General features: G+C 36.9%; 3 protein-coding genes across 4 annotated transcripts; all 3 read left to right on the top strand.

Annotated features, from left to right (window-relative positions):
* Positions 1–11,385: 11,385 nt before the first annotated feature.
* si:ch211-286b5.5 (uncharacterized protein LOC100003596 homolog) lies at positions 11,386–15,212 on the top strand. Its single transcript, XM_067404600.1, has 3 exons — positions 11,386–11,532; positions 14,234–14,363; positions 14,491–15,212. Exons 1-2 carry the CDS (start codon positions 11,440–11,442, stop codon positions 14,357–14,359), a joined length of 219 nt encoding a protein of 72 aa, XP_067260701.1. The 5' UTR covers positions 11,386–11,439; the 3' UTR covers positions 14,360–14,363; positions 14,491–15,212.
* A 111-nt stretch (positions 15,213–15,323) lies between these two features.
* Positions 15,324–22,080, top strand: si:ch211-286b5.4 (afadin- and alpha-actinin-binding protein). Of its 2 annotated transcripts, XM_067404599.1 has the most exons (13): positions 15,324–15,463; positions 15,678–15,749; positions 15,864–15,946; positions 17,616–17,684; positions 17,776–17,899; positions 18,249–18,327; positions 18,513–18,630; positions 19,043–19,193; positions 19,266–19,369; positions 19,440–19,601; positions 21,153–21,270; positions 21,355–21,505; positions 21,596–22,080. In XM_067404599.1, the coding sequence occupies exons 2-13, from the start codon at positions 15,689–15,691 to the stop codon at positions 21,648–21,650; spliced, it is 1,275 nt and encodes a 424-aa protein (XP_067260700.1). In that variant the 5' UTR covers positions 15,324–15,463; positions 15,678–15,688; the 3' UTR covers positions 21,651–22,080. The 2 variants fall into 2 exon arrangements, with proteins under 2 accessions (XP_067260700.1, XP_067260699.1); XM_067404598.1 differs by having other exon boundaries at positions 21,355–22,080.
* A 102-nt stretch (positions 22,081–22,182) lies between these two features.
* nanos3 (nanos homolog 3) lies at positions 22,183–23,571 on the top strand. The gene is made up of 2 exons (XM_067404826.1): positions 22,183–22,543; positions 22,707–23,571. Exon 2 carries the CDS (start codon positions 22,731–22,733, stop codon positions 23,217–23,219), a length of 489 nt encoding a protein of 162 aa, XP_067260927.1. The 5' UTR covers positions 22,183–22,543; positions 22,707–22,730; the 3' UTR covers positions 23,220–23,571.
* Positions 23,572–26,138: the final 2,567 nt, after the last annotated feature.

The following is a 26,138-nucleotide window of genomic DNA, read 5'->3' as shown; positions in this document are numbered from 1 at the left end:
TACCCGCGATACCCTCGGTTTCCGGTTTTACTTTGTAGTAGGCATGTGACGGTATCAAATTTTCATGTTGCAATTAATTTATGAAGCTTTTTTCATGGTATACGGTATTATCACGATATTAAAATAAGTTGCAAAACCATTTTTGTCATAGTTTAACAGGTTTAAGAACTCTTTTTGTAATAAAACAAAAAAAAACTCTGACTGAAATTTTCAAACAGATTAAAATGCAAAAGAATTAGGCTATAAAGAACAACAGATAACACTTTACTCTATTTAAGCATTAACTAAGATTGAGCAATAGATACATTTGATACAGAAAGTGTTATTTTTTGTTAATGTTAGTTTAGAAACACAACTGAGCATTGTTAGTTTTATCTCAGGTCCATTAAATAAGTTATTTTGATTTTAGTAATGTTATTAAATAGTAACTAAGAAATTAACATTAATTAATAATAATTAATACTTTATAAGTAGTTTTTATTGTCAGTTTAGTGATAATGAATTAACATGTTTACTAATGAAGCTGTATGTTTTCAAAGTTTTACTGAACAATAACAAACAATCAGAACATTTCTAATCATTAGGGCATGTTGTAGTCCAGATTAAAATATAAAAATGTTTAGGTTTTAAATATCCTTTTAAGTCTTTTTTAAGTATTCAGTATTGTGATGAACAACACTGAGATTACAAAACAATGAATGGCTGTTTGAAGCATTTTAAAAACTTCACTAGCGCAGTTACTTTGTTTGCACGGTTTCCGTGGTAACCGCTGCATGCTGCTGTTCCATCAGCGCCCTCTGCTGTCAGAGAGTGAACGCGCACTTTCATTCACCTCTTCTCCTTCACTGGTTCCGCCATGTGCTTCTCATGCACGTTGGGATTGTTTACGTCTGAGGGCGTGTCCTTTTGAAGCAGAATACAGCGGTGTTGTGCATTTTATACGATTGATGGGTAAAGTATTCTTAATTGCCTTATAAAAAATTAATAATTGGTAATAAATTATTATTTACGGTATTCTCAAGTGCCGATGATTACAATATCGTGCATAATCATTATCGCGATTTATAGTCTACTTTGTAGAAACCATGGAAACACCAAATACACTTTAATATTTACATGTTTAGTCTTATTGTTTAAATCTAATTTTCTTGATTTTTTGTGAGTACATGCTTTACCTTTTAAAATTAATTGCATCCCATTTATCAACACAAGCCATCCAGCATTTAATATGATATTATAAAATCGATCTATCTTACTGCAGTGTGTAACAATGTATTCTTTTCCACCATCTGTTGAGATGGAGACCACATTTCCCAAGATTCCACGCTCAAACTTGGTGTCATCAAGCTACGCCTTTGTTTTGAATAGGCTTCTAGTGGACAGAAATCATACATACTGCACCTTTATATAATTGAATTACTCGATTTCTCACCAAACTGGCTGCTGTCGAATCACTCTCGCAGTACTTGATGACATAAGTCACAGTCACATGGCCTCGGCGCTGTTTCAAGTCAGACAAAATTTCTAACCGGCATGCATTGCTTTAAGTCAGACACTGATCGGTCTGTGCAGCAGGGCATGAAGTTGAACAAGCCTAATTATGCAGCAATCAGGTAGTCATGTGACATGTCATGTAATCTGTATAACCTGTATTCCCTCATACAACAAATCACTCTATATATGCCACATAAATATTCAAACGTGAAAAAAAATATCAATTATTTTCACAATTTATATGCCCCTCTCTTTTATTTTGTAACAGCAGAACAGTTGATGTGTGAATGATCAGCACCTCGGACAGCGCGTGACTGCACACCTCTACAGCCTCACCGACCTGAGCGCCATCTAGAGGAAGATACATGTAACTGCATGCAAGTAATGATAGTGACAGAATCAGAATTTTGTTATCATGAATGAAAGAAATCCGACTATCATACACAACTCGATTTTCTACAAAACAGATTAAACTAACCTTTAAAATTGGTTAATTCTGAACATCTACAACTGTGACGTCACACAGATTCTAAGTGGCGTTTCTTAAAGGTGCAGAAGATATCAACCGTTAAATTCTAATAAATATCAACCCTTAAATTTTAAGTCAGAGAGAGGGTGGAAATCTGACTAATGTTAGAATTGCCTCTCATAGGGGACAGTAAATGTAATTGGAAAAAAATGTCATGATATGAGCACTTGGATTAATCATTCGCCCATGTTATAATATGTAGAATCCTGATCTTCCGGCTCGTCTGTGTCACATGATCTCTTCATATTCTAGAGAAGAAGTGAACATATGCATCAGAAATAAGATCTCATGTAACACCTTCACAACAACAGCAGAAGAACTCACATCCAGTGTGTCGTATTCAGAACATCTGGACTTGGGGTCAAGGGTCATGTAGGCGTCCTCAGGAGACTCGACCTGACGACACAATGATGAGAGAATGAATTCTGCCTTCATAACTGACAGGACACAAATGAGAAGAAGCAGGAGAAGATTGTCACACTGTTTGATGTTGTCGTGATCCTCTGTGCTTTTGCTCTTCTGATGGAGTCACTCGATTCCTGAGAGAGAAGAAGAAATGAACATGAACACAAACTGACTGTGATCTTCATGACGGTACAGACACAGAGTTTCTCTCACCTTCTGATCAACAGCATCACAATCACAGTCATGACAACAGCTGCAGTGATTCCCACTGTGACTGTGATCAGAGACCAGCTGCTTTCTTCAGTCGTGCAGACGAGAGAAAGAGAAACTCAGTGCTTCACTCACTACATACAGACAAAGACCGACAAAACTGAGACCATTCTCACCTTTAACAGTGAGAGAAACAGACGCTGATCTCTGAGATCCATATTTATTCTGAGCCTCACAGTAGAAGCGTCCACTGAAACTGGAGCTAAAGCTGGAGATGCTGAAACTCTGTCCAGATCCAACAGCTGAGGTTTCATTCTCCTTAAACCAGCTGATTTTTGCAGGTGGTTTTGCGTTAGTAATGCAGTTCAGAGTCACTGAATCTCCTGACACTATTTCAGCAGACGGACTGATGGACACTGAGACGCTCTTTGGAGGATCTGTAAAGACAAACATGTACACAGAGTTTTTATGGGTATTGCTTTATTAGAATTATACTGATAAAATGTATACCTTGCATGCATGTCATTTTGGATAAAAGCATCTGATAAATGCAAGAAAACTTACATCCAGGTCTGACAGTGATGTTGACAGATGTGGAGTTGAGTCTCTCATGGCCGCTCATGGTGCAGGAATATTGTCCTCTGTCCTCCAGCCCGACAGACTCCAAATCAAGTAGGTTTTCCCCATGGAGTTGACTGTGTAGATGCCCGTCTTTCCTCCAGATGTAGGTTGGTACAGTCATGGAGGGGATGCATGTACCGCAGATAAACAAAATCCAATCTCCCTCCGTCACATTGTCAGACTGGGCCTTCACCTCCACCTCCGCATCTGGACCAAAAAGACAAAGTGTACGACACTTGACATTTCTCAAGATGGTCTCGTCAGGTGAAGCATGACACTAGAAACAATTCGATTCCCAAAAAACATACCTTGAATGCAAGTGTAAAGTACTTTGGATATAAGCATCTTACAAAGGCTGAATGTACAGATCTATTTCTATTCCCCTAATGTGACGTAAATCCGAGTGTAAAATAGTCATGGGCTCTTTTAAACCACTGTTTTGTGAAACTTTGAATTTCAAATCCTTTGCATTGTTGTTTCTGACCAGTGATTCAGAGCATGCATTACACTGCCAAAGTCATGTGATTTCAGTAAACAAGGCATTGTTACAAGTGGTGCTCTTTGAAGATGGTGAAGTGGTGCTCTGTGGATCTAATGGGTGGAGGGACAGACTGGCGCAACTGTTTTGAAATGTTTTGAAATGTCAAGGGTTCGCCACTAGGGGGCCCATGAACCAGCATCTATATGGTTTTGACTTGATTTCAGTTATATACATTTTTTGAATACACATTTCAGCAGAATAAAAATTAAGAGCTGTAGTTAAAGGTACAATATGTAAGATTTTTGCAGTAAAATATCCAAAAACCACTAGGCTAGTGTTATATATTTTGTCCAGCTGATTACAAACAATATCTCTAATGTTTTCAACTACTTGTAAATCATGAGAAAATTCCCATTCTAAACAGTGACACGGGGCAGTGCAGTCGCCTGTCAATGACGTCAGTTACCTTTGTTACCGCCTTTACTGACGTGGAAACCACATGACAACAGTGCCGTGGACAAATGCGGAAGTAGAGTCTAGCGTCCAGCAAACCACTAGCTTGCTTCAAGCAGTTCCTTATTTACTTCTTGCACGTTTTATGGTGGATTGTGTTACTTATTTATGGAACATAATTACTGTTTACCATCTGCCGCTGGCTCTGTCGACAAGGACAGCTCCTGTAAACTCATGACCGGAAAAGCGGAAGCGGCGCCGGCGACTGTGTCATAATAAAAGTCCCGCTGCTCGTGAGGCGTGTGTTGATCAATCGCTCCAGCTCCTCGTTCAGCTCCCGCAACACTCTGCTTCATACTACAATAACGTTAATAATCGCATCCACGAACATGAGTTCTTCCAGACTCCAATCCCTATTCTTTTGCACCGTCCTTTGAGATGGAGACCACATGTCCCAAGTTTCCGCTCTAAAACGTCATCAAACTACGCCTTTGTTTTGAATAGGCTTCTAGCGACCTCTAGCGGAAAAAAATATCACAAATTGTACCTTTAATAGTCTCTTATTGATCTAATTAAAACAAACAAAACAAGCCCTACAAATTAGTACTTGAGGGATTCAACTCCACATCTGTTGACATATGTCACATGTGTCCACCTTTGTTGACATCACTTTTACAACACATATTATATATATTTAATGGTATCACATGACCTTTTTAATTGCATTTAATAGATTACATTTTCAATAAAACATTTGCAATTGGTTCACCAAAAAATGAAAATTATGTCATTATACTCACCCTCATGTCGTTCCAAACCTGTAATACTTTAGTTCATTTTTGGATCACAAATTAAGATATTTTTGATGAAATATGAGAGCTTTCTGTTCCTCCATTGAGTTTGATGCATCAAAAAGTTGATAAAGAGATCTAATCCTTATGAAACTAATCCTTATGAATTGAGTGGTTTAGTCCACTCAAATTTTCTGAAGAGACACAATTGCTTTATATGATGAACAGACTTAATTTGTGTTTTATACATGAGAATGAACCTCATTGGTTCTTGCTAAATCTCAAACATGCTGTGTCAAAGCCACTGGAAGGCAAGCCTGCAAGCTTTAGCAAAAAAGCGTAATGGCTAATGCTAACGCTCCGCCCCCGGTGGTACGCAGGGAATGAGACCAGAGGCTGTTTTTTGAATGGATGAGAGGCTTCACTATGCTGATTAAACAGCTTTTGTGGGGAAATAGCTAATCATTTAATTAATCAACAGGCTGTTTGGCAATCTTTAGCATGTTTTACACTAAACAGTACTTTCCTTGGTACTTGCATACGTCAAACGAACATGCTTGAGCTTCTGTTTAACACAACAGGGGCACGTTCAAGCTCAAACCGCTGCACAACGTTTTGCTACAGTTTCTTGGTTGAACAACATGTTTCCTGGATACGGTGTGCAATTTTCTCTTGTTTAGTGGGTGTGTCAAAAATGACCAATCAGCAACAATATGCATATAAACCACACAGTATTAAAGAAACATAAACTCATAAATGTACTTAACATCAAAATAAGTTCACAAGAGCAAGTAAATTGTTTGCACATTAATGGCAAAATAACTTAATGGTGCTCTAAGCGATGTCACGCATTTTTAGGCCAAAACATTTTTTTGTCACATACAGCAAACATCTCCTCACTATCCGCTAGCTGCCTGTCCCCTGAACACACTGTAAAAAAACACAGTCTCTGTAGTCGCCACAAGCTCCAAAAACGGCAATAAAAACAAACTCTAGCAGCCTGGACCAACTTAACATAATAAACATGCTCCAGCCAATAACCGACAAGAATGATTTTAAATGCGCGTTCATGACTGTTTCAGGAAGCACGGATGGGAGGGGAGGGGAGGAGGAGGAGGAGGGAGGGTCTAGCTAGCCTCTGTTTTGTTTAACAACACTTCGAACATCAACAGGAAGTTACTCCACCCAGGATCACTTAGAGCACCTTTAAATAATAAGAGCACAAGAATAGATCTGAAACTTCTTTAAGTCTAAATATTATTTAGTCCTTTCCTTAGGAAGGTGTGCTAGACACTGATTAATGTAACATAAAAATACTATACTTATATATTTTTCTATTGTATTGTGGAGTGATACTTTCATAAACTTTCATAAATATAAAGGCAAATGTTGGATCACAATCCCTTCACTCGATTGGGTCATCCCAAAGAATGACCTTCTCAGCTGCCAGTTGCATTGCGTCGTCAGAACAGGGTGTTCAACCGAGCACTAAAGAATAACACTTAAAGGGACTTTGGTTCAATGCACCACCGTTTCCGCTTAAAAAAAACGTTTGGCAACGTTTTGTCGGGGCTGAACGCAGCCCTGATGTACGTATTGATGAATGTTTAGGCTATATGTAAATTTAAAAAAGCCTAAATTCAATCTGTTCATCATAAAATGATTGTGTCTCTTCAGAAAATTTGGACTAAAGAACTCAATTCTTATGGATTAGTTTTACAATGTCTTTATGAATTTTTTGAAGCATCAAAGTTTCAGTTGCATAGCTGTCTATGGACGGACAGAAATCTCTAAAAGAGCATTATTTGTGTACCGAAGATGAACGAAAGTCTTATGGGTTTGGAGCCACACGATGGTGAGAAATTATGACAGAATAGTTGGGTGAACTAACAGTTTAATTGTCTGGCTATCACCAAACCAAGCTCAATTTAAAATTGAACATTGGTCTGGGGAGTTTGCTATGTATTTCCTACTGCACAAGAGGCGTGATCATAGTTTGTATTGGTTTGTAGCATTGATCAGTGGTTTGCAGAAGCAGCAATGGCATCTAGCGATTTTTGCAGGTTGTGCAAAAACACATGAAAGTGAGTGGTATTTACACCAAGTCGAGCGATTTGTTTGCTAAACTAAAGAAGTCATTTAGCATCGTTGAGAGGTTAAAAGGAATTGGATTGACGGTCGTGCGAGAGACGTCATGGTGTTATACCCGCTCAGAGCCATAGAAAGAGCTCTGTACTCGCCAATAGCGAGCAAGGTGGATAAGCCAGTCCGTGATTGGTTCCCGCAAGAGTGTAACAGATGCAGCAGAAATGAATGTACGGGTTTCCACACTGAGTTGCCGGGCGAAATCAAATCGCCGGCAGATCAGGCTGGGTTTACTTAGTCTAACAGTTTAATGCACGTTTCAGTTTAGTTTTCGTTGCATTGCATTGACACTGTTTTGACCAGCAGGCGTCACAGTGTGGCATTCCGAGCGTTTCAAAATAATTTTGAAAATGATTTTATTATTATTATTTTTTTTTTTATGTGAGAAAAAAAAATCTCCTTCGGTTTTGATTGCTTAGTGACTTTAAGCAACTCAACAATATTCAGTGGCGGGTATTTCAAGTTGCTGAATCGTCTTAAATGAGTAATGAAACATCAGTTAAATTCTTGTTCTCACGTGAATGTAAATGTCTTTTCTCACACCTGTTATTTTCCAACTCACCAGTTATTTCGAGACGGATTCCCTGAGCGCTCGTCCAGTTTCGCCCGGATCCAGTGCTGAGCACAAAGCGAAAGAGACCCGCGTCACTCTCATTCACGTCCCTCAGCAGCAGCGAGCAATTTCCCGCGTCAGCCTGCAACTCCACGCGCCCTTCAAACGCAGGATCCTGAGAAACTCTGTCCTCCTTCTCCGGTGATTTCTCATGGAGCCATTCCACTGCGCTCACCTGCTCATGTTGAGGATGAGTGTATTTGCAGGGTATGAGCACCGTCGACTGCCGAACAACACACATTCTGCTGATAATATGAGTAATGTCATACTGCACACCTGGAATACACACAGATGCATGCTTGAAATGCTGATTTGCATTTTAGTTGCATATATAGACTATACACTAGAAAAGATTCTTTATAGGCAATATGGTTCCTTGAAGAACCTTAAAACCATCAGTGCACTTTAAAAATGAAGATTCCAAAATCACCCATTTACAAGATGTAATATAAGTCTCTGGTGTCCCCAAAATGTGTATGTGAAGTTTCAGCTCAAAGTCATTTATTATAGCTTGTCAAATTTGCCCCTATTTGGTTGTGAGCAAAAATACAACATTTTTGTGTGTGTCCCTTTAAATGCAAATAAGTTGCTGTAGTTTTCCAGAAGAAGGCGGAGCTTTAATAGCTAGCACTTTGGTTGCTTAACAACAACAAAGCTGGAGAATCTCACGCAGCCAAAATGAGGATTGTCAGTAACAGTGTTCAGCCTTATATTGTTCAAACCGGAGTCGACACTGATGGAGAGACTCAGGAAGAAGTTACAACTTTTAGAATGAAACTGGATGTTTCTGAATGGTTAATGGATAAATTTCTGTAGTTGCTGTCGAGTTGATTCAACTCATCGACTAGCATGTGCCGTCATGTTCATCTTTTGTGCAAATCCAGTGTTGAATTGACCCTCGTTTGTGAAGCAGTCCGGCGTAAAATGACAGCATGGCAACAACACTGTACTTCAACAACTCTTCCTCTTCTCTAAAGCAGCCCAACATGACCTGAACCCCTTTGTTGTGTGTTCTCGAGGGCAGGGTTTATGTACATTTTAGGGTTATTCATGTGAATAACCCAGGAAGAAGCTTGTTGTAGTCCCTACCAGCCGTTTGTTGTAGTCCTTAAACAGCAAATTCTTTAAAAGAAAATATCTCTCTTTGCATTGAACTTTGAGCATCTTAACTTTGCAGATGTTGTTTATGCTCAAACAGCAACATTACACACTAACTAAAGTTAAAAAAGTGAAATAATAATCAACCGCCTCTTTAATAAAACCAGAATCAACATTGGCTTGGCTTTTCGAAGATGGTGAGAACTGAGGGATTTCTTGTAAAAAGCAACACAAAACATTTACGAATAAAGCAGCGTTTCCATCCATGTGTTCAAGAGGAAAAATAAATCACTTCCTGGGAAATTATCTCAAATAAAAATAAAAGTTGCTGCAATCGGCAAAGCTGCTGTGGTTCTTTTATCCTCCATCATAAATGATTTGAGAGCAGCAGACGAAATGCAATAAACTCTGTAATGTTATCTTGTGTTCAGATGCTGGTGTTTGGGAACACAATCGTGTATGTCAGTATCATTTGATGACAGACGGCAGGGATTTCAGAAGGACCAAACCAACATTTGACATGCTCTGATTGGTCCAGTTATCCAATTACATCCTCTGTTGAGACAAAGTCACACAAGGTTTTTTGTTGCACATCAAGGGATTTATTGTTTTTCCATAGTACGACTTCCAAGCGGATCAAAACATTTATCCACCTTAAATTCTGAGGTGCAACGGATTGGCGACAGGGGGTCAGACATTACAGAAGAATCGCAAACAACTCTGCTCTACAAACTATGTTTCACAACCAAATACACACAGGAAATGCATGCTGCAGATATTTTGCATGCTAAATACAGTATCTCACGGGTATCAGCGATCAATGGCGCTTCTCTCAGATCGTGTCTTTGATAATACACACTATTTGATTGTTGCTCACATGAACGAGCTCCGATTTTGGCCATTGTCAGCAAGAGAAAATCTGGGCTAAAATCATGCAGTGTGTGTACCCGGCTTGACTATTGGTTGCTTTATCACTGCAAACTGCTGTCAGTGTGAATTATTTAATGGAGTCTAATTCATTATGCACTGCAACCACAGAAAGCTGCAGCTGAACATTACACAGGAAGATAAAGGAGAAGTTTAGTTAAAGCGAATGAGCTGCCAGTAATAAAAACGCTTTATTTTGATGAACATTCTGTTGATTATAAGTATTTTTGCAGCTACATGTCAACTCATTCTAACTCTAACCCTACCAGTCTTGACATGTGGTTGCTTCCAAATGTTCAAAAGGGACCATCAAAATAAAGTGAAACTCTGTTTTGCTCCTCGTCAGAACATGATCTTCAGCAAAGTCTGGTGTTCATTGATTTATAACACAGATATTATATTACCTGTTGCTATCAGAGAGATCCAGATGAAGGATTGAAGCAGTACAGCAGACACCTGCAAGATATGAGATTATTTTGCAGGAACTCCATGACATCTTTAAGATATCTGATCTGTATTCACACACTAAGAAATATCACCCATATAAGCTAATATGTATTCAGTTCTGTCAAAGGTTTTGAAATTAAATATATTACCATGATCCTGAAGTCTTCTAATGGTGACCGGCAGAAGTGAAATCAAACTTTTTAGTAACAGAAGTTGGCCGAAGACCAAAAATACTGTCCAATTTCTTCTTCCCCTTATAAGTGAGAACTCTAGATGTCATGTTAAAAAAAACTGCTAACCACAAACTGTTTTATAACTACGAAAAAAAACTAGATAAAGGCACCAAAATTCATTATCAGTATTGCTCATGCTTACGATGCATAAATTGTCCCACAGTGTTTTTGACAATAATACCTCGAACTGAGTATAGATTTCACCTTTTGGAAATGTTAAAGAAGGCCTTATAGTCATATTCAGACCACAACATGTCATAATATCATGTTTTAATGTCTCTAGAACAGAATTCAAGAATTCAAAAGATAAGGAAGAGAATATATAACAAAGTTAGACACACTCTGGCAGTTTATATGACTTGTTACACTTGCAAAACTGATGTTATTTCTTGGTTCCACATTGTATTGCAGTCTTTGAGACACTGCGCAAGTATTCAAATATGTTGGGGGCAAATTTGTCTCCAGAAGTAAGATTAATTAAAGGAGTAGTTCACTTTCAAATTAAATTTTTGAAAGTCAACTATATGGAGAAAAATCCTGGAATGTTTTCATCAAAAACCTTAATTTCTTTTCGACTGAAGAAAGAAAGACATAAACATCTTGGATGACATGGGGGTGAGTAAATTATCAGGAAAATTTTATTTGAAAGTGAACTAATCCTTTAACTCAAAACTTCCATTTGTAAAAACGATATACAGTAATAAGTAGCCTAAAGTAGATTCTGTATTCATTTTTATCCTAAAACGCAAAACGTATTCTTAGCTGTAACCTATATTAAAAACACCTTTTAAGTGTCTCTCGTGCCCACATTAAAGTTAAAGTCGTGTGTGTGTGTGTGTGTGTGTGTGTGTGTGTGTGTGTGTGTGTGTGTGTGTGTGTGTGTGTGTGTGTGTGTGTGTGTGTGTGTGTGTGTGTTCGTGTGTTCGTTCGCGCGCGCGCGCGTGCGTTCCTTTCCCAAACTTCCGCAAACTCTCTTCAGTCAGTCAGTCATCATGTCCAACAATAACGCGAGCAGCAGTAGTGTGGCTGTGGCGACGAAAGCCGTCAAACAGCTCAGACTAGAGGCCAAAATACGGCGAATTAACGTAAGTATGTTAATGTAAACTTTAAAGATGACAGAGTTCGCGGGTTGAAGCAGAACACGAACAAAAGAGTTTAACCGGTGTCAGTTACTGCTAGTGCTAACGCTAACCGACAAACCAACTATTTAAACGCGTCCTAACTCATGTGTAGGTGAATTACGCCATTTTTTTCTAACGTCACGACTTCAACGAGATGCTTTTAAAGTGTTTCATGGTAGTTTTATTCGGTCAGATGTCGTAAACTTCAGACAACTGTTAGTTGTTATCCTCTGCTCATTAATAATGCAAATAAATGCAAACGCTCAGAGAGCAGAGCTATAAACTGAGACTCTGGTGGTACTTCATGGTACAGTGATGGTGTCAGATTAAAGTATGGTACTTTGTCGTGTACTATGGTACTTTAAATAATAAAATTGTCCAAACTGGTATGTCTCCAGACAAAACAACTTTGTTTGCGTTACAATGTTTCCAAATCATGAAGCATATACTTTAATATGATAAAGCAGTTTTTCTCTATAATACATGCAGTTTATTTTATTATTAATATGTTATTATGTTAAAGTAGTGTTAACCTAATTTTTCAGTTAACTAGCTTTTACACCCTTGCCCATAGATTCATCATGCCACTGTGTTGTCTGACAGAAACGGGTACATTTGCTTAATAGAGAATATTTCGATCATAAATTAAAGGAACGGTACCATTATTAGGTTAAAATATCTATAGATATCCCCATGTACCACAGTTGATTAATCACAGGACATTAAGACCGTTGTTTTTATTATAAGTAGGGATGCACGGATATTATTTTTTTGGGACCGATACTGATATTTGTCTCTTCTTCTCTTATTTGAAATTTTGTCATCAAAATAGATAACATTTTGATCATGTTTTAAATAAGCAAAGTTCAAAAACACCTGCGTTAAAATATACTAGTAGGTTTATTTCTGCATCATCAAGTAATTTTTAATGAGCATGGATTGGATCCATTTAACATTCAGCAGGCCTACATAAATACAACAGAACAAATATGAAATAAACAGTGATTTTTAAGGTAGGTTTAATAGTTTTCAGGTACAGAAATAAAGTAAACAAATGTAAAATAGCACTGCATATTCTTCACTGTATAAATTATATACATATTAATCCTTTATTGTAACAGGCTTTATTGTGATTAATCGTTTAATTTGTTTTTGTATACATTTTTAATATTTTTTGTAAGTTTAAATATGTATGTATCTCCTGTACTATGGCGGGACTCTTATTTTGACGAGTGTTTTCGTCTACGGTCTGAGGAGAGCATGCAGTTCTTCAGAGATGCTGTATGTTGATGATAATGCAATGGAGAGAGAGAGTTTAATGCGCACTTCTTGTGCTCTGTAATGTTTAGCTTTTGTGGTGATTTGTTTAGAGTGAAAACGGACGCAATAAAGTTTGTCATCATTCAGATGGGGTCCGCTACACTTATGAAAGTTACAGAAGTTATTTAGTCAAGAATATTGTGCAATCTTTTGTTATTTGATTAGCATTAAAATGCAGACAGCAGCACTAGGATTAGTAGCACTAGCTCAGTGCCTTCACACAGTTAATTTATAAACCATCGGTTTGTTATATCGGCCTTTTTCCTGCTACAGCCAATATGCCAATGGCTGTAAATTGAGCAAAAATCGTCCAATAAATATCGACATCCCTAATTACAAGTTTTCTGAAACATTGTTTAAATATGCAAGTGATGCATTACTAATTAAATCTGCATGAATTTGCTTACAGTTTCTAGAACAGAAATATAAAGTTTGGATAAAGCAAGGTTCAAAATTTCATTTAGGGATTTTTGATTTTCTCTTTTTTTTAATCACTCCATGAATGAGAAAATACTTGCACCTTTTTATTCCTGAAACATGGCGTGTTTGATGAATAAATCCGGCGAATGAAAGAACAAACTTTCAGAATATAGATAGAATATAGAATTCTCTATATAGAATATAGAGTTTTCCTGAGCTGGAGATTTCGGTGCAGGAAACAAAACAATGCATTGATTTATTGTACTCCTGTAAACTTTTAAAAATATAAATAAATTTGTATTTTGGATGTTTGGAGAAGACCTGTTGTGGAAGCAAAATTGACCAGTGCATGAAATAATAATGGTTTTGTCCATAGTGTCTTGCCTTAAAAATATACACAGAGGGGCCAAAACATTGACCTCCTGCCTAATATATGCTGTTGTAGTCCACTAGACCCCTGAAGGTGTTCAATCCGAATGAAATTGTAATCAGATTTGGCCGATTGACGTGGTTACATGTGACATTTTCATTCCACTTCTATTACTAGTCCGATTGCAGTCGGGTTATTAGGGTCCATGTAAACGCAGCTTCTGACTCGCTGATTCGCTTTGCCTTAACAATTTAGCTCTTGTCAAAATCGCTCCGATTGTTATTCCTGTCCATTTCTCCTGCCACCAACATGTTGATTATGAGAACTGGTTGTTTGCTTACCATCTAATCTACCCATGTGACCTTGTTAGGAGATGATCAACGATATTTGCTTCACCTGTGACTGGTCATGATGTTTTGGCTCATCAGTGTATGACCTGCAGAACCTTGTTGGATCATGGTTGTTTTCTATCCAGTGCTTCAAAACTGTGTTAATCAGGGTATGTGGATTCAATGCATATCATTTAACATGTCGTCTTGATTGCAATCTCTGCAGGTGTCTCAAGCTGCAACAGACCTGAAGAACTTCTGCCTGCAAAATGCCCACAAAGACCCTCTGCTGATGGGCGTCCCGTCCAGCGACAACCCCTTCCGTCCGCCGAAGTCCTGCGGGCTGCTCTGAGCAGGTTACCGTCAGCCTCCTCATCTTATAAAGCTCTGTAGATGTGCATGCACAATCAAAATCATTAACGACAATGCTCTCATTTATTTTGTCATGATTTAATAATATTTATATTATATCTGTTATTTCAGAGACGGTGAAGCCGTTTCAGAAGACATGTCTGTCCTAAAGCATCCGTTTCTGCCTTTACACTACTTCATAAAGAGCTCACTACACACAAAAAAAACACTAAAAAATCCCCATTGTGTTCGTTCTCTTCACACTTGTTTTGCTGTTTGTTTGAATGAACTGTATTATGAGTAATAATACTTTGACTATGCTGAATTTACACTGTATGACATGGTACGATCAGTTACTGTATTTACGTTTCCAAAAATTCATTACCCATAACACTAAAAGCTATTTTATTCCATGTGATGTGTATAAAACAAAAACAGTTTATATGAAGTTTTCCCTGGTTTATGTGGAAGGGATTGAAGAATTCAAAACTATTAGAATGTTTTTCCTAGCTAAAACTAGCTGACATAAAAAGACTGATTTTTACTATAGTGTTTTACTAATTTATGGCCAGCAGAATTTGGCTTGAAGGTCATTTTAAGCATGCTTTGTGTCCAGATACAGTGTTCACCCTCACAGTTTGGACATCTCCCTTTATCGGACACTTGTTTCAGGTCTTGGAGTCTCTATTAATGAGCCTAAAAGTTGAATCAGGTGCACTTGATGAGGGAGATGTAATAAATGTGCAGTGTTGGGAAACCCTGATCGACACGATCACCTACTGAATGAACGTGTTACGTTTGAATCTTTTTCCATTGTCTTTTTGCTTTTAAAATAAAGTGTTATTGATCATTTATATTTTGTTGTGTGGGCTCTAAAATGAATATTGACGTCTAAATATAGTAAGTGGAGTGTTTCTCAACACTCACTCCGTTATCTGTCGTATGTGATGTGTGTTTGCGGCTCACAGCTGTCAATCACTGATGAGATGATTGAAGGGAAGCTGCAGATGACGTGATTGATGGAGTGAACCAGAAGTCACTGGAGATCTCAGCTTGTGCTGTTTTATCTGCCTTTTGAAAGGCACAACAGATTTCTTTTGCTCTGGTAAGATGTAGTTTAACATATTAACAATTTGCATATTCGTACATCAATCATTTAATTGATGCAGACATTTTTTTTTGATAACAATGTGATTCACTTAATGAAAAAAAGACAAGCCAATTTGCGGTGGTTTACAGATTTCACAATTATTTCTGGTTATTTTCATCAATAGAAATGTTTGTTGCAATGATTTCTGATGTGTTGATGGTATCTGCAGGGTCTGGGCTTATGGCACACAAACACCTCACAAGATCACCATCGTCCCATATACGAGCTCAAGACTGCTCAGGTAACTGATCACACAGTCAGATGTGAGACAGACGATATGTCAATGTGTAATTATCACAAAACCCATGAAAGAGCAGCAGCCTGATGGCCATTGAGCTTGTGTTCTCTCTTTCAGAGGTGCACCATGATGAAACCAAACTCAGCTTCTCACACAGGATCTTCAGAGAGGAGCAGAGGGACCTGATCAGCTCTTTACAGGTTCACATGACACCTGAGCCTCTCTAAATAACACGATTCAGGGGCAAAACATGACAAGAGCGTATATTGCTTAAAGCCGTGACATTACTTAGAGATTAGTTATGCTTATTTTATTATAAACCATAAAGTATTTATTTAGCTGCCTTTTTATATTATATTAGGGGACCCCCTTGAAAATATGGAACATCTCAAGGGGTTTATACCAATATTTAAATAATATTCTTCATGAATATTTAATTGTTATTATGACAGTATATTGTATAAATTAATATTAATAAACTTATTTTTTTATTATATTATGAATTAATATATATTATAGTATGATATATTATGGGACCCCATTAAAAACGAGATGTACATTTGAAGGGGTTTATCCCAATACACAAAAATTATTCTTAATTAATGCTTAATAATATTAATATATTATGTAATTGAATTTTAATATCATATTATTTACTAAATAATTTTATATTACATTTTGGGACCCTCTCGAAAATTAGATGTACATCTTGGGGTTTATGCCAATATATAAATAATATTTCTAATTAATATTTAATTATTATATTATTAATTATATTATATTAAATATGTTATGTGACCCCCTTGAAAATATGGAACATCTCAAGGGGTTTATACCAATATTTAAATAATATTCGTAATGAATATTTAATTATGACATTATATTGTAAAAAATGTATATTAATAAACTTATATTTGCTAATTCAGCTTTTTATTATATTATGAATTATTATTAAACATAATTATTATATTATATTATAGCCTATTATATTATATTATTGAACCCCAGCAAAAACGAGATGTACATTTCAAGTGGTTTATCCCAATATATAAAAATTATTCCAAATTAATGCTTAATATTAATATATTATATAAATTAATTTTAATATCATATTATTTGCTATATATTTTTTTATTATATTTTGGGAATTCCTTGAAAATTAGATTTACATCTTGGGGTTTATGCCAATATAAAAATAATATTTACAATTAATATTTAATTTATTATACCCATATTTAAATAATCGTAATGAATATTTAATTATGACATTATATAGTAAAAAATGTATATTAATAAACTTATATTTGCTAATTCAGCTTTTTATTATATTATGAATTAATATTAAACATAATTATTATATTATGAATTAATATTAAACACTTATATTATGGCCTATTATATTATTGAACCCCAGCAAAAACGAGATGTACATTTCAAGTGGTTTATCCCAATATATAAATTTTTTTCCAAATTAATGCTTAATATTAATATATTATATAAATTAGTTTTAATATCATATTATTTGCTATATATTTTTTTATCATATTTTGGGAATTCCTTGAAAATTAGATGTACATCTTGGGGTTTATGCCAATATAAAATTAATAACAATTACAATTAATATTTAATTTATTATACCCATATTTAAATAATATTCGTAATGAATATTTAATTATGACATTATATTGTAAAAAAATAATATTAATAAACTTATATTTGTTAATTCAGCTTTTTATTATATTATGAATTAATATTAAACACTTATATTATATTATATTATATTATATTATATTATATTATATTATATTATATTATATTATATTATATTATATTATATTATAGAATGGCTGATGTTATTGTCTTTCACAGGAGCAGCTTATAGAGAAAGACCTGCACATCTCCAGGCTACAAGATGCTCTGACCTCTGAAAGAGAAAAGGTTGTGATATGTTATTATTAAAAAGTAATTCCTATAGTAAAGTGCGAGGCGATATAGCGCAGCAGGTGATGGTGTGTGTGTGTGTGTGCAGTGCGCGCGGCTGCAGTGTCGTTGTAACCAGCAGGGGGTGGAGCTGAAGCGCCGAGAGCAGCACATCCACCGCATGAGGGAGAAACTCTCGCAGTTCACTGACAGACACAAGCAGCGCGGCGTGTGTGAGATTCACGGCCTGCAGCTACAATACTATATGTTCAACCTCTAGTGACTTCATTCACTACTTTAAATTCTGTCCTTTCTGTTTGGAAATATTTACACGTTATTTGACAATTTGTCACATACACGAATCATGATATGCTATTATTCTAAGTAGCTTTATAATTTGCATAATATAAAACTCCCCTGAGTGCAAGATGACGTCATTGTTTTTTTTTGTGCTGTTTTTCCTGAGGATTTATGGGTGCATTAACATATAGACTAAATCCCACAAAACATTCAACTGTATTAGGATGCATACGCCACGAAACACACAAACTGCACAGTGACAATGATATTCCCCGTCCATAGCCATGGAGATCATAAATGTGTTGCCAAAACGGACAGGACGGAGAGAGACTGGCTTCAAGCCCGCAAAGTCTGATGGGAGGTATGACCTAATAAACTATACAACATGCTTTAATCAACAGAAATGTTTATGTAACTTGCAATAATGTGCTTTAATGTTGACTTTAAGCATCTTCTATGTAAAAATTGAGGAACAGGAACATTTGAGGAAAGAGAAATATTAAAAATAAAAGCCTTAATATTAGCGCTTTCTGTCTCCCCCTGCAGGACAGAAGAAGCACTGCGTCTCCTGTTGGACCGAAGGGAAGCTGAGCTTAGAGAAGCCATGAAACTACGGCACGCGCTCACGACACTACTGCACATGCTCAGAAATAACATGACACAGGTGAGAAAGACTGCTGCACATTCACTGGAAAGACTTGGAAAGAAAAAAATAGAGGATGTACTGCTGAGTTTGCAGACTTGGACTGCTTTAAAAGTATGTCCTCCCCTGGTAAAGGGCAAAAACAAACTACTAAGTGTGCAGAAAGACGTACTGCTTCATCATTAAAATGTGTCTTGACACTACAGACCCCTTCACCACATCTAAAGTACATACAGGCTACTGAGGCTTCAAATTCTCATGATTTTTATTCAACTGAAAAAGTGAAAGTAATCAAAACCCCTTCAGTCAGTTGTGCAATGGGATGATGGAAATATTAGTGTAGTATGAATTGTGATGCACCCATTATGGCATACTCTTTAGGATATGAAGTATGCAAATCAGGTGAATCATATAGTAAAATCTTTTTAATTAGACACTACAAGATGACACTACAGAACTGGAGGATGAGGACAAAGACAATGTGCTGGTCCAATCAGAGCAGTGCCTTGGTGATCATGTGACAGGAGGTGTGGTCCAGGAGTGGATGCAAGTCCAGAAAAGACTCTGCGAGCTCGTGTCACAGAGTAAGACCTGAACGCCTTGAGGCTTTATGGACTGAAGTCAACGATTATCTATGAATATATATGTGTGCTCAGGTGCTGTTGCTCAAGGAACAGACCAGGAGAAGCTGCTGGCTCATCTGGAGGAGGAGCTGGAGCAGAGCAGAGATCTGATCCGAGCACAGCAGCAGTTACTGCAGGTCAGACACCAGAGCTGCCGTCATGTGTGACGCTGTGTTTATGACAGTAGCTGGAAGTCGTTTCTCTCAGGACAGTGTAACTCCGCCCCTCCCCGCTGTGCTGATGGACTGCTACTATCTGGAGGAGTGGGAGCGGCTACAGGACCACTGGGAGGAGTTTAACAGGCAGAGGCGGAGCTTCCGGCGAGAGAGGCAGGCCTTCACTGAAGCGGCTATTCGATTGGGTTATGAGGTGATACACTCAAGTTGATGTATGCATGTGCACGTTTATCTCTCTGAACTGACTTTTCTTTATCACTTTTGCTCATTTTTTTTTTAATCAGCTGATTTTTTTAGTGGATGAAGTCAGTTATCTTTAAGTTTACATGGGCCGCAGGTGTAGGAAATCACATCAAATTATCAACATGATCCATGTTAAAGCTCCGGTTCCCATAGAAACCTGAGACTCGCGCTTAGGACTGCACAATAATGAAAAATACGCTTTTTTTTTAATGCTACCTGAGCATAAGAAACAATGTCAAATTTTGTTGCTGATTTGAAATATGTTATTTAATTGTGAGTTTGGCAAGCACTTTGAGATTTCAGGATTCCCCCATTCATACAGATGGGACTTGGTCTTGGATGCCCAAAATAGCGTTGCAAATATGGCTGCCGAGTGAACAGACTTTCCTTGAAAGGGACTTTGGTATTACGTGTTCAGTCTGTAGGCGGAGAGTGTTTCTTTACAAAGTGACATCGCCAACTACTGGCCTGGCATGAATAATACAGCGTTTTGAGTCATTTTCACGGATCTGTGTAAACGGGGATTGTTTTTACAACATTGATGTCTATATGTGAAGTTTTTCAAAAACGCAAAAAAGATTTTTCCATTTTAAGTACAGTGTTATCATGTAAACATACCCTAATTCTCAACCAAGCACACTTCAAAGGGGGTGCAAAATGGCTTCATTATTTAAAATAAGAAAAAACAAGCTTTAAAATACACTAAAAGACTAAAGAGATTTCTAATTTGAATTCACTCCCTCAACAACGGTTATTTTTATGTTAGAACCTCACAGTATTGGATAACCTGGATATATGGGGGATTTTTAAAGTCTAGACCTGGAAAAGATTAATAAAATCTTAAGTAGTTTTTATAATTTTTATTTTATAATAAACATTTTTCTGGTTATGCATATTGCTATTTGGGAGTAAAAAATATTTTTTTAAACTCAACTGAATTTCTTTATTGAAACTTCTGGAATTGTCGAATTTATTTTAATTGTATTATTTTTTTATTATTATAATATATATATATATATATATATATATTTTTTTTTTTTTTTTAATATAACATTCAATTTCATTTCATTTAAATTGACACTCATAGGTCTGGAAATTTTGAAAATGATCAGCAGAAATACCAGAAAAATCTTGGGGGCCTTCAAATATTGCCACAAATCACCCAACACACTTTGCAGACCACAAAAGGAGACATTTTGAAGAATAGTTACACAGCTTTTTGCTACATCGACAGTTTACAATTTTTTTTTGTTGTTGTTTTTTTTTTTTTAAATCACCATAAAGTATACAAAAGTCCATCTGAAATGTTTTTTAGCACTTGGCAGCTTTTGTTGTATGAACACGATCTGTGTGAAGGTTTATATTTTCATTTTGTCTTCTATAGACAAAAAAACATCATATGGATTGAGTAAATAACAGGATTTATTCTTGGGTGAATTACTCCTTTTTGATGCTTAATAATCATAATTATCCCTCAGCTCTGTGTGTGTGTGTGTTTCAGAGAAATGAGTTTGAGCAGCAGAAAGCCTCCCGATTGAAGTCCGAGTTCCTCAGTTTTTCTCCCGTCAAGAAGAGCTCTCAGTGGAACAGGAGAGAGAGCACAGCGCTCAGCGATCTACGTACACACACACACACACACACCACTCACAGATCATGATTATAGCATTAATATCACACTATAATACAGCCGTGTGTGTGTGCAGGTGCGGCAGCTCCGGATCAGCTCTCTCTCTCTCCGTGTGCCACACCATCATCTGAGGGGTCAGAGGTCACGCCAGGGTCCCGTCAGAACATGATCATGACCCCCAACACCCCAACCACCCTGTACTCCGCACTTAAACTGCCCTACCGCAGGTCTAATATCTCTTCTCTGTCTGTCTTGGCGCTGTGTGTTGAAATGAACGGTGCATGAGGTGCTCAGAGGTGTCCTTTCTTCTGTCTCAGGTCGGAGCGGATGCTTCAGTCACCCGATGAACGCAACACGGACTGGCCCTTTTAGTTGACACTTTATGCTTTATCTGGAAATGCCGTGTTTTGTGAAGATTCACTGTTTGGATACATTTTTGAATAAAATAAATAAAGAGATGCATTATATATATGGAATTACCTTGTGGTGTTTTCTCTTTCCAACATCAGCATCTCATAAATGCACACTTCAGATCAACAATTGCATAAGATTTTATTCAGAAATCCACTTCTTTTCTGAGTGGTTTTGTTTGTTGGTTTCAAATACTAGTTCAAAAAGTTTTTTATTAAAAGAAGTGTTTCATAAAGCACTTTGCAGGTTGTCCCATATTATTTATTGCAATTTTTCATAATTTTATAAATTATAATGTATACTGTGACATTGTTCCTCCTCCTTTTTTATTTTCTTATTGCATATTGTTTCTTCTTATTCATACTGTTGGTGTTGTCTATTATTATTTTTACTGGTTATTGTCCCTTTTTGTGTATTCTTTTTTGAACTTTTTTATTCTTTTACATATCTTGTCTTTGTATGTTGTCTGTCTTGTGAGGAATGAACAAAAGAATTTCATTGTACTGAAATACAGACAATAAAGGTCTTGAATAATTTTTTGTTTGCCAAAAATAAAGGCTTTATGCTTTTGTATGTTATCTTTAACGATATTACAAGGTCTTTTTATGTATTTTACATTTCAAAAATGCCGGTCTTTTCCAATCAGTTTCAGTAATGTTACAATAGTAACCACAGAGTTTCAAATTAAATTTATGTCACTGACGTTTCTCCGATAACATTTATTTATTTTCAGAAACAAATGGTAAACTTATCGAGTCCTAATTGGTCTCGTGTTGTGACGTCTGCCCTTTAAAACCCACGCGTGTTGAGCGCGTGCCTGACTACTGGTTATTTTGGTCTCGCTCTGTGGTCTGGTGAGTGTGATATTTCAGTAATTTTACAATAGTAACTTTAGAGGAAATTTATTTCATTTTGACCTGCCATTCTCCTTATTTTTATTTTTTGGGGGGGTCAGAGGACACCTGGCGTACTTATCATGTCCTAATTGGTCTCGTGTCTGACTATTCGTTGTTTTAGTTCTCGCTAGGTGGTGAGTGTGACATGGCTATTTCTCTCCTCCGTTACATCCTGTCATCTCATGGATCCATGGAGTCTAACAACGAGGACTTTCAGCCCTGGAAGGACTACATGGGTTTGTCTGACATGATCAAAGGAATGCAGCGGGCGGGAGAGCAATCAGGCGCGGGAGATGACAAGAGGGAACCAACCGCCGCGCTCATGGAGTCTCCAAGCGGCCCGGCGCGTGCGCGCACGCCTGAGACCAAGCAGAAAAGGAGCCAGCAACACTGCAAGAGCGCCAGCATCCCGCCCGAGAGGAAATTTTGCAGTTTCTGCAAACATAATGGTGAGGCTGAGGCCGTATTCTCCTCACACTACCTCAAAGACCGCAACGGGAATGTGACGTGCCCGTACTTGAGCCAGTACGTGTGTCCCCTGTGCGGAGCCACCGGCGCCAGCGCGCACACTAAAAGATTCTGCCCGCTGGTGGATAAAACCTACAGCTCCGTGTACGCCAAAACAACATGGTGAACGGGACATTTCTGACCCACAGAAGATCTGGACCTGGTAATCGAGACTATTTAAAAAGGACAGTTTTTACAGAAAGTTTTAATGTTCAAATTTTAATTTATCATTGTTTGTTTTTATCCATAATGGCTTGTGTGTGAGTTTGTATGCATGTGTGCTTTCACGGTTTGATTTTGCACTACGTCTTTTCTATGTCTTTTTTTCTTTGTATTTCAGTTGTGCACTATGGTCTTGTGTGTTTCACTTTTTCTCTTTTTAACAAACTTGTACACCAGCCATTAGGCTCGCTACAGGTGCTACCGTTTGAGCTCTTTCTCGAAAAACTGTTTATTCTGACAAATTTGTATTTGATATAAACCGCTTTTTTAATTGTTTTATTTTATCAATGTTTAAAAAAATATATTTTACTGTTAATATTGTTTTACTCTTTAGAGCTGCATGTGTATTGCATCAATAACAAAACTATATCAAAAGCTTTTCTCTCTTCATGTTGATTTAATTGTGCTGCAGAACATGATCCTTTAGGTTTTATCGCATTAAAATGCATGTTTTTAAATGACCAAGTTACACTAAAGAATTGAGTTAAATGGGAAAAATATAAGTATTTTCACTTTTAGAACTTTTTTGTGTGTAGTGTAATATCACCACACTTCTGTTGAAACTATCTCAATGATGTCTAGTTTTAAAAAATGAAGATGCAGAATCAGACACCACAACAAAAACAGTAAAGTTTTTAATTAATATTTATAATTTGTGTAGTAAGGGTTGCAAAGTAGGACAGACAGATTTAAGGGATTTACCGGCTGCTAAGATTACAACCCTTCAGACTAGGGGTCACAACCTGTGATTGACAGAATTACAATGTTTACTTCTTTGCTTGAACTTCTTAAGAAAATTAACTTCAGCTTACTGAAACAGAACCGCTCTATGCAAGATGACACAAAGAAGTGAACAAGTGGTTGCTAGCAAAATCAATCTAAACCAGTGCAAATTATACACTTCTTTTATCAAAGCAATTTTTTGTGCACTATATCCTATGTTAGAACATATTCAGAAACTCAAAGGTGTGCCAATATTTCTAGTGTGGAGGGCCATACATGCAGCGAAACTGTGGTCTTGGAGGTTTTCTGCCTTGTTGCAGAAATCCAATCTTCTTGTGCGCATCCCTCACTATCTGACTGCAAGATAAAGAGCAAGAAAGCATCAAAATTATGATTGTTTATGGTTAAAGGTATTTCTATGGGACATATTCCAGTGTAAACCACACAATCAGAATCATGTTTAAGTGCTCAAGACCTGTACGAATCAGGACTTACTTCAGAGAGGCGAGATCTCTGATTAGGCCGCACACCATCTCTGTGGCATCTTCCAGATCACTAGCAGCTTCTAAGATTGGGAGGTCCTCCAAACTGAGCAAGAGTAAACCATGAAAAGGACAAAACGCACATTAATGACTCCTAGACAGTGAATTCCGAAATGTAACCAATTGCTAGCTAAACAGACATACACCAATAAAAGTCAGTCGTTCGCACTTGTCTCACCTCAGAGGGATGTTGTTGAGCTGGGAATCTGTCACAGAGTCGATGGATAAGGGGCTGGAGGGATCAGGTTCAGCGGCAGGACTCAGATGAGGCTCATGAGCGTCACTCAGTAAACCATCATGCTCTGTATCTGACTGATGATCCAGCTCACTTTTAGTATGTTAATGTTGACTTTAAAGGGATAGTTTGGGTAAATTCTGTCAAAATGTACCCACCCTGAAGTTGTTCCAAACCTGTATGAGTTTCTTTCATCTGTTCAGCACAAAAGAAGATATTTTGAAGAGTGTTGATAACTACACAGTTGACGGCATAGTAGGAAAAAAATACTATGGAAATCAAAGGGGTTCATCAACTGTCTTTCTTCAAAATATCTTTTTTTTGTGTGTGTGTTCAACAGAAGAAAGAAACAACATAAAGGTGAGTAAATTACAGAATTTTCATTTTTGGGTGAACTATAACTTTAAAGGACGTGAGAGTTTTGGACATTTTTATTAATGTTCAAACGAAAACTCACATTATTTTGGCTACTTATAGTACAGCAAACTTAAAGTCGATTAACAAATCCAAAGTAGTGGTTCTGGTGTTTCAAAGGAATTTTCTAAATACAAAAATTTACTTAATTCTAATTTCAAATCAATTAATTAAATTCAAATAAGGCAGTCCACACAAGGTTTGAGGTCAAACAACATTGATTCTTGCATGTCTTGACATTGTCAAATGTAGTGCAATGCATCTTGATATGTCATATTTGAGTTAAAGCTATAGTTCACCCAAAAATGAAAATTCTGTCACTAATTACATGTCGTTACAAACCCGCAAGACCTTCATTCATCTTCGGAACACAAAATCTTTTTGATGAAATCTGAGAGATAAAGTTCATTAAGTTCATAAAGAGATCGTAAAATTGAGTGGTTTAGTCCAAACTTTCTGAAGGGACCCGATTGCTATATATGATGAACAGATTTAATTAGATGAACGAAAGTCTTATGGGTTTGGAACGACATGAGGGTGAGAAATTAATGACAAAATTTTCATTTTTGCTTGAACTAACCCTTTAAATATGATTTGAGAAGTTTTTCAGTTGGCCTTTTCCTCAACCAAAGCTCTCCTATAGAAATGTAATACTTTTTATGATACTTCTATGTACTTTATAAAGCTTAAAAAAGCACTTAGGACATCTATCTTCTTAGAATTTGTAATTACATGATTTACGTGAGTAAATAATGACAAGAATTTTAAATTTGGCTGAACTGTTTTTGTATGCTCTTCATTCAAATGAATAACTCACTTGCACTTCATTATCTTCACCACAAGGTGGGGCTGCAGGTAAGGACAAACTCCAGATGCTGTTGTCCTCGCAGTAAACTGTGTTCTTCTCAGG

This window comes from Chanodichthys erythropterus, chromosome 12 (assembly GCF_024489055.1).
Source record: "Chanodichthys erythropterus isolate Z2021 chromosome 12, ASM2448905v1, whole genome shotgun sequence".
Classification (NCBI taxonomy): domain Eukaryota; kingdom Metazoa; phylum Chordata; class Actinopteri; order Cypriniformes; family Xenocyprididae; genus Chanodichthys; species Chanodichthys erythropterus.
Note: the sequence above shows the minus strand (reverse complement) of the source record. Positions and strands in the feature narration are given on the sequence as shown.

Bases quoted from the DNA above. Each gene is read 5' to 3' on its own strand.
- si:ch211-286b5.5 (XM_067404600.1), top strand. From the start codon at position 11,440: ATGTCCAACAATAACGCGAGCAGCAGTAGTGTGGCTGTGGCGACGAAA. The intron at 11,533-14,233 runs GTAAGTATGTTA...CAATCTCTGCAG, and splicing joins CCAAAATACGGCGAATTAAC to GTGTCTCAAGCTGCAACAGA.
- si:ch211-286b5.4 (XM_067404598.1), top strand. From the start codon at position 15,689: ATGGCACACAAACACCTCACAAGATCACCATCGTCCCATATACGAGCT. The intron at 15,750-15,863 runs GTAACTGATCAC...TCTCTCTTTCAG, and splicing joins ACGAGCTCAAGACTGCTCAG to AGGTGCACCATGATGAAACC. The intron at 18,631-19,042 runs GTGAGAAAGACT...CTTTTTAATTAG, and splicing joins TCAGAAATAACATGACACAG to ACACTACAAGATGACACTAC.
- nanos3 (XM_067404826.1), top strand. From the start codon at position 22,731: ATGGCTATTTCTCTCCTCCGTTACATCCTGTCATCTCATGGATCCATG.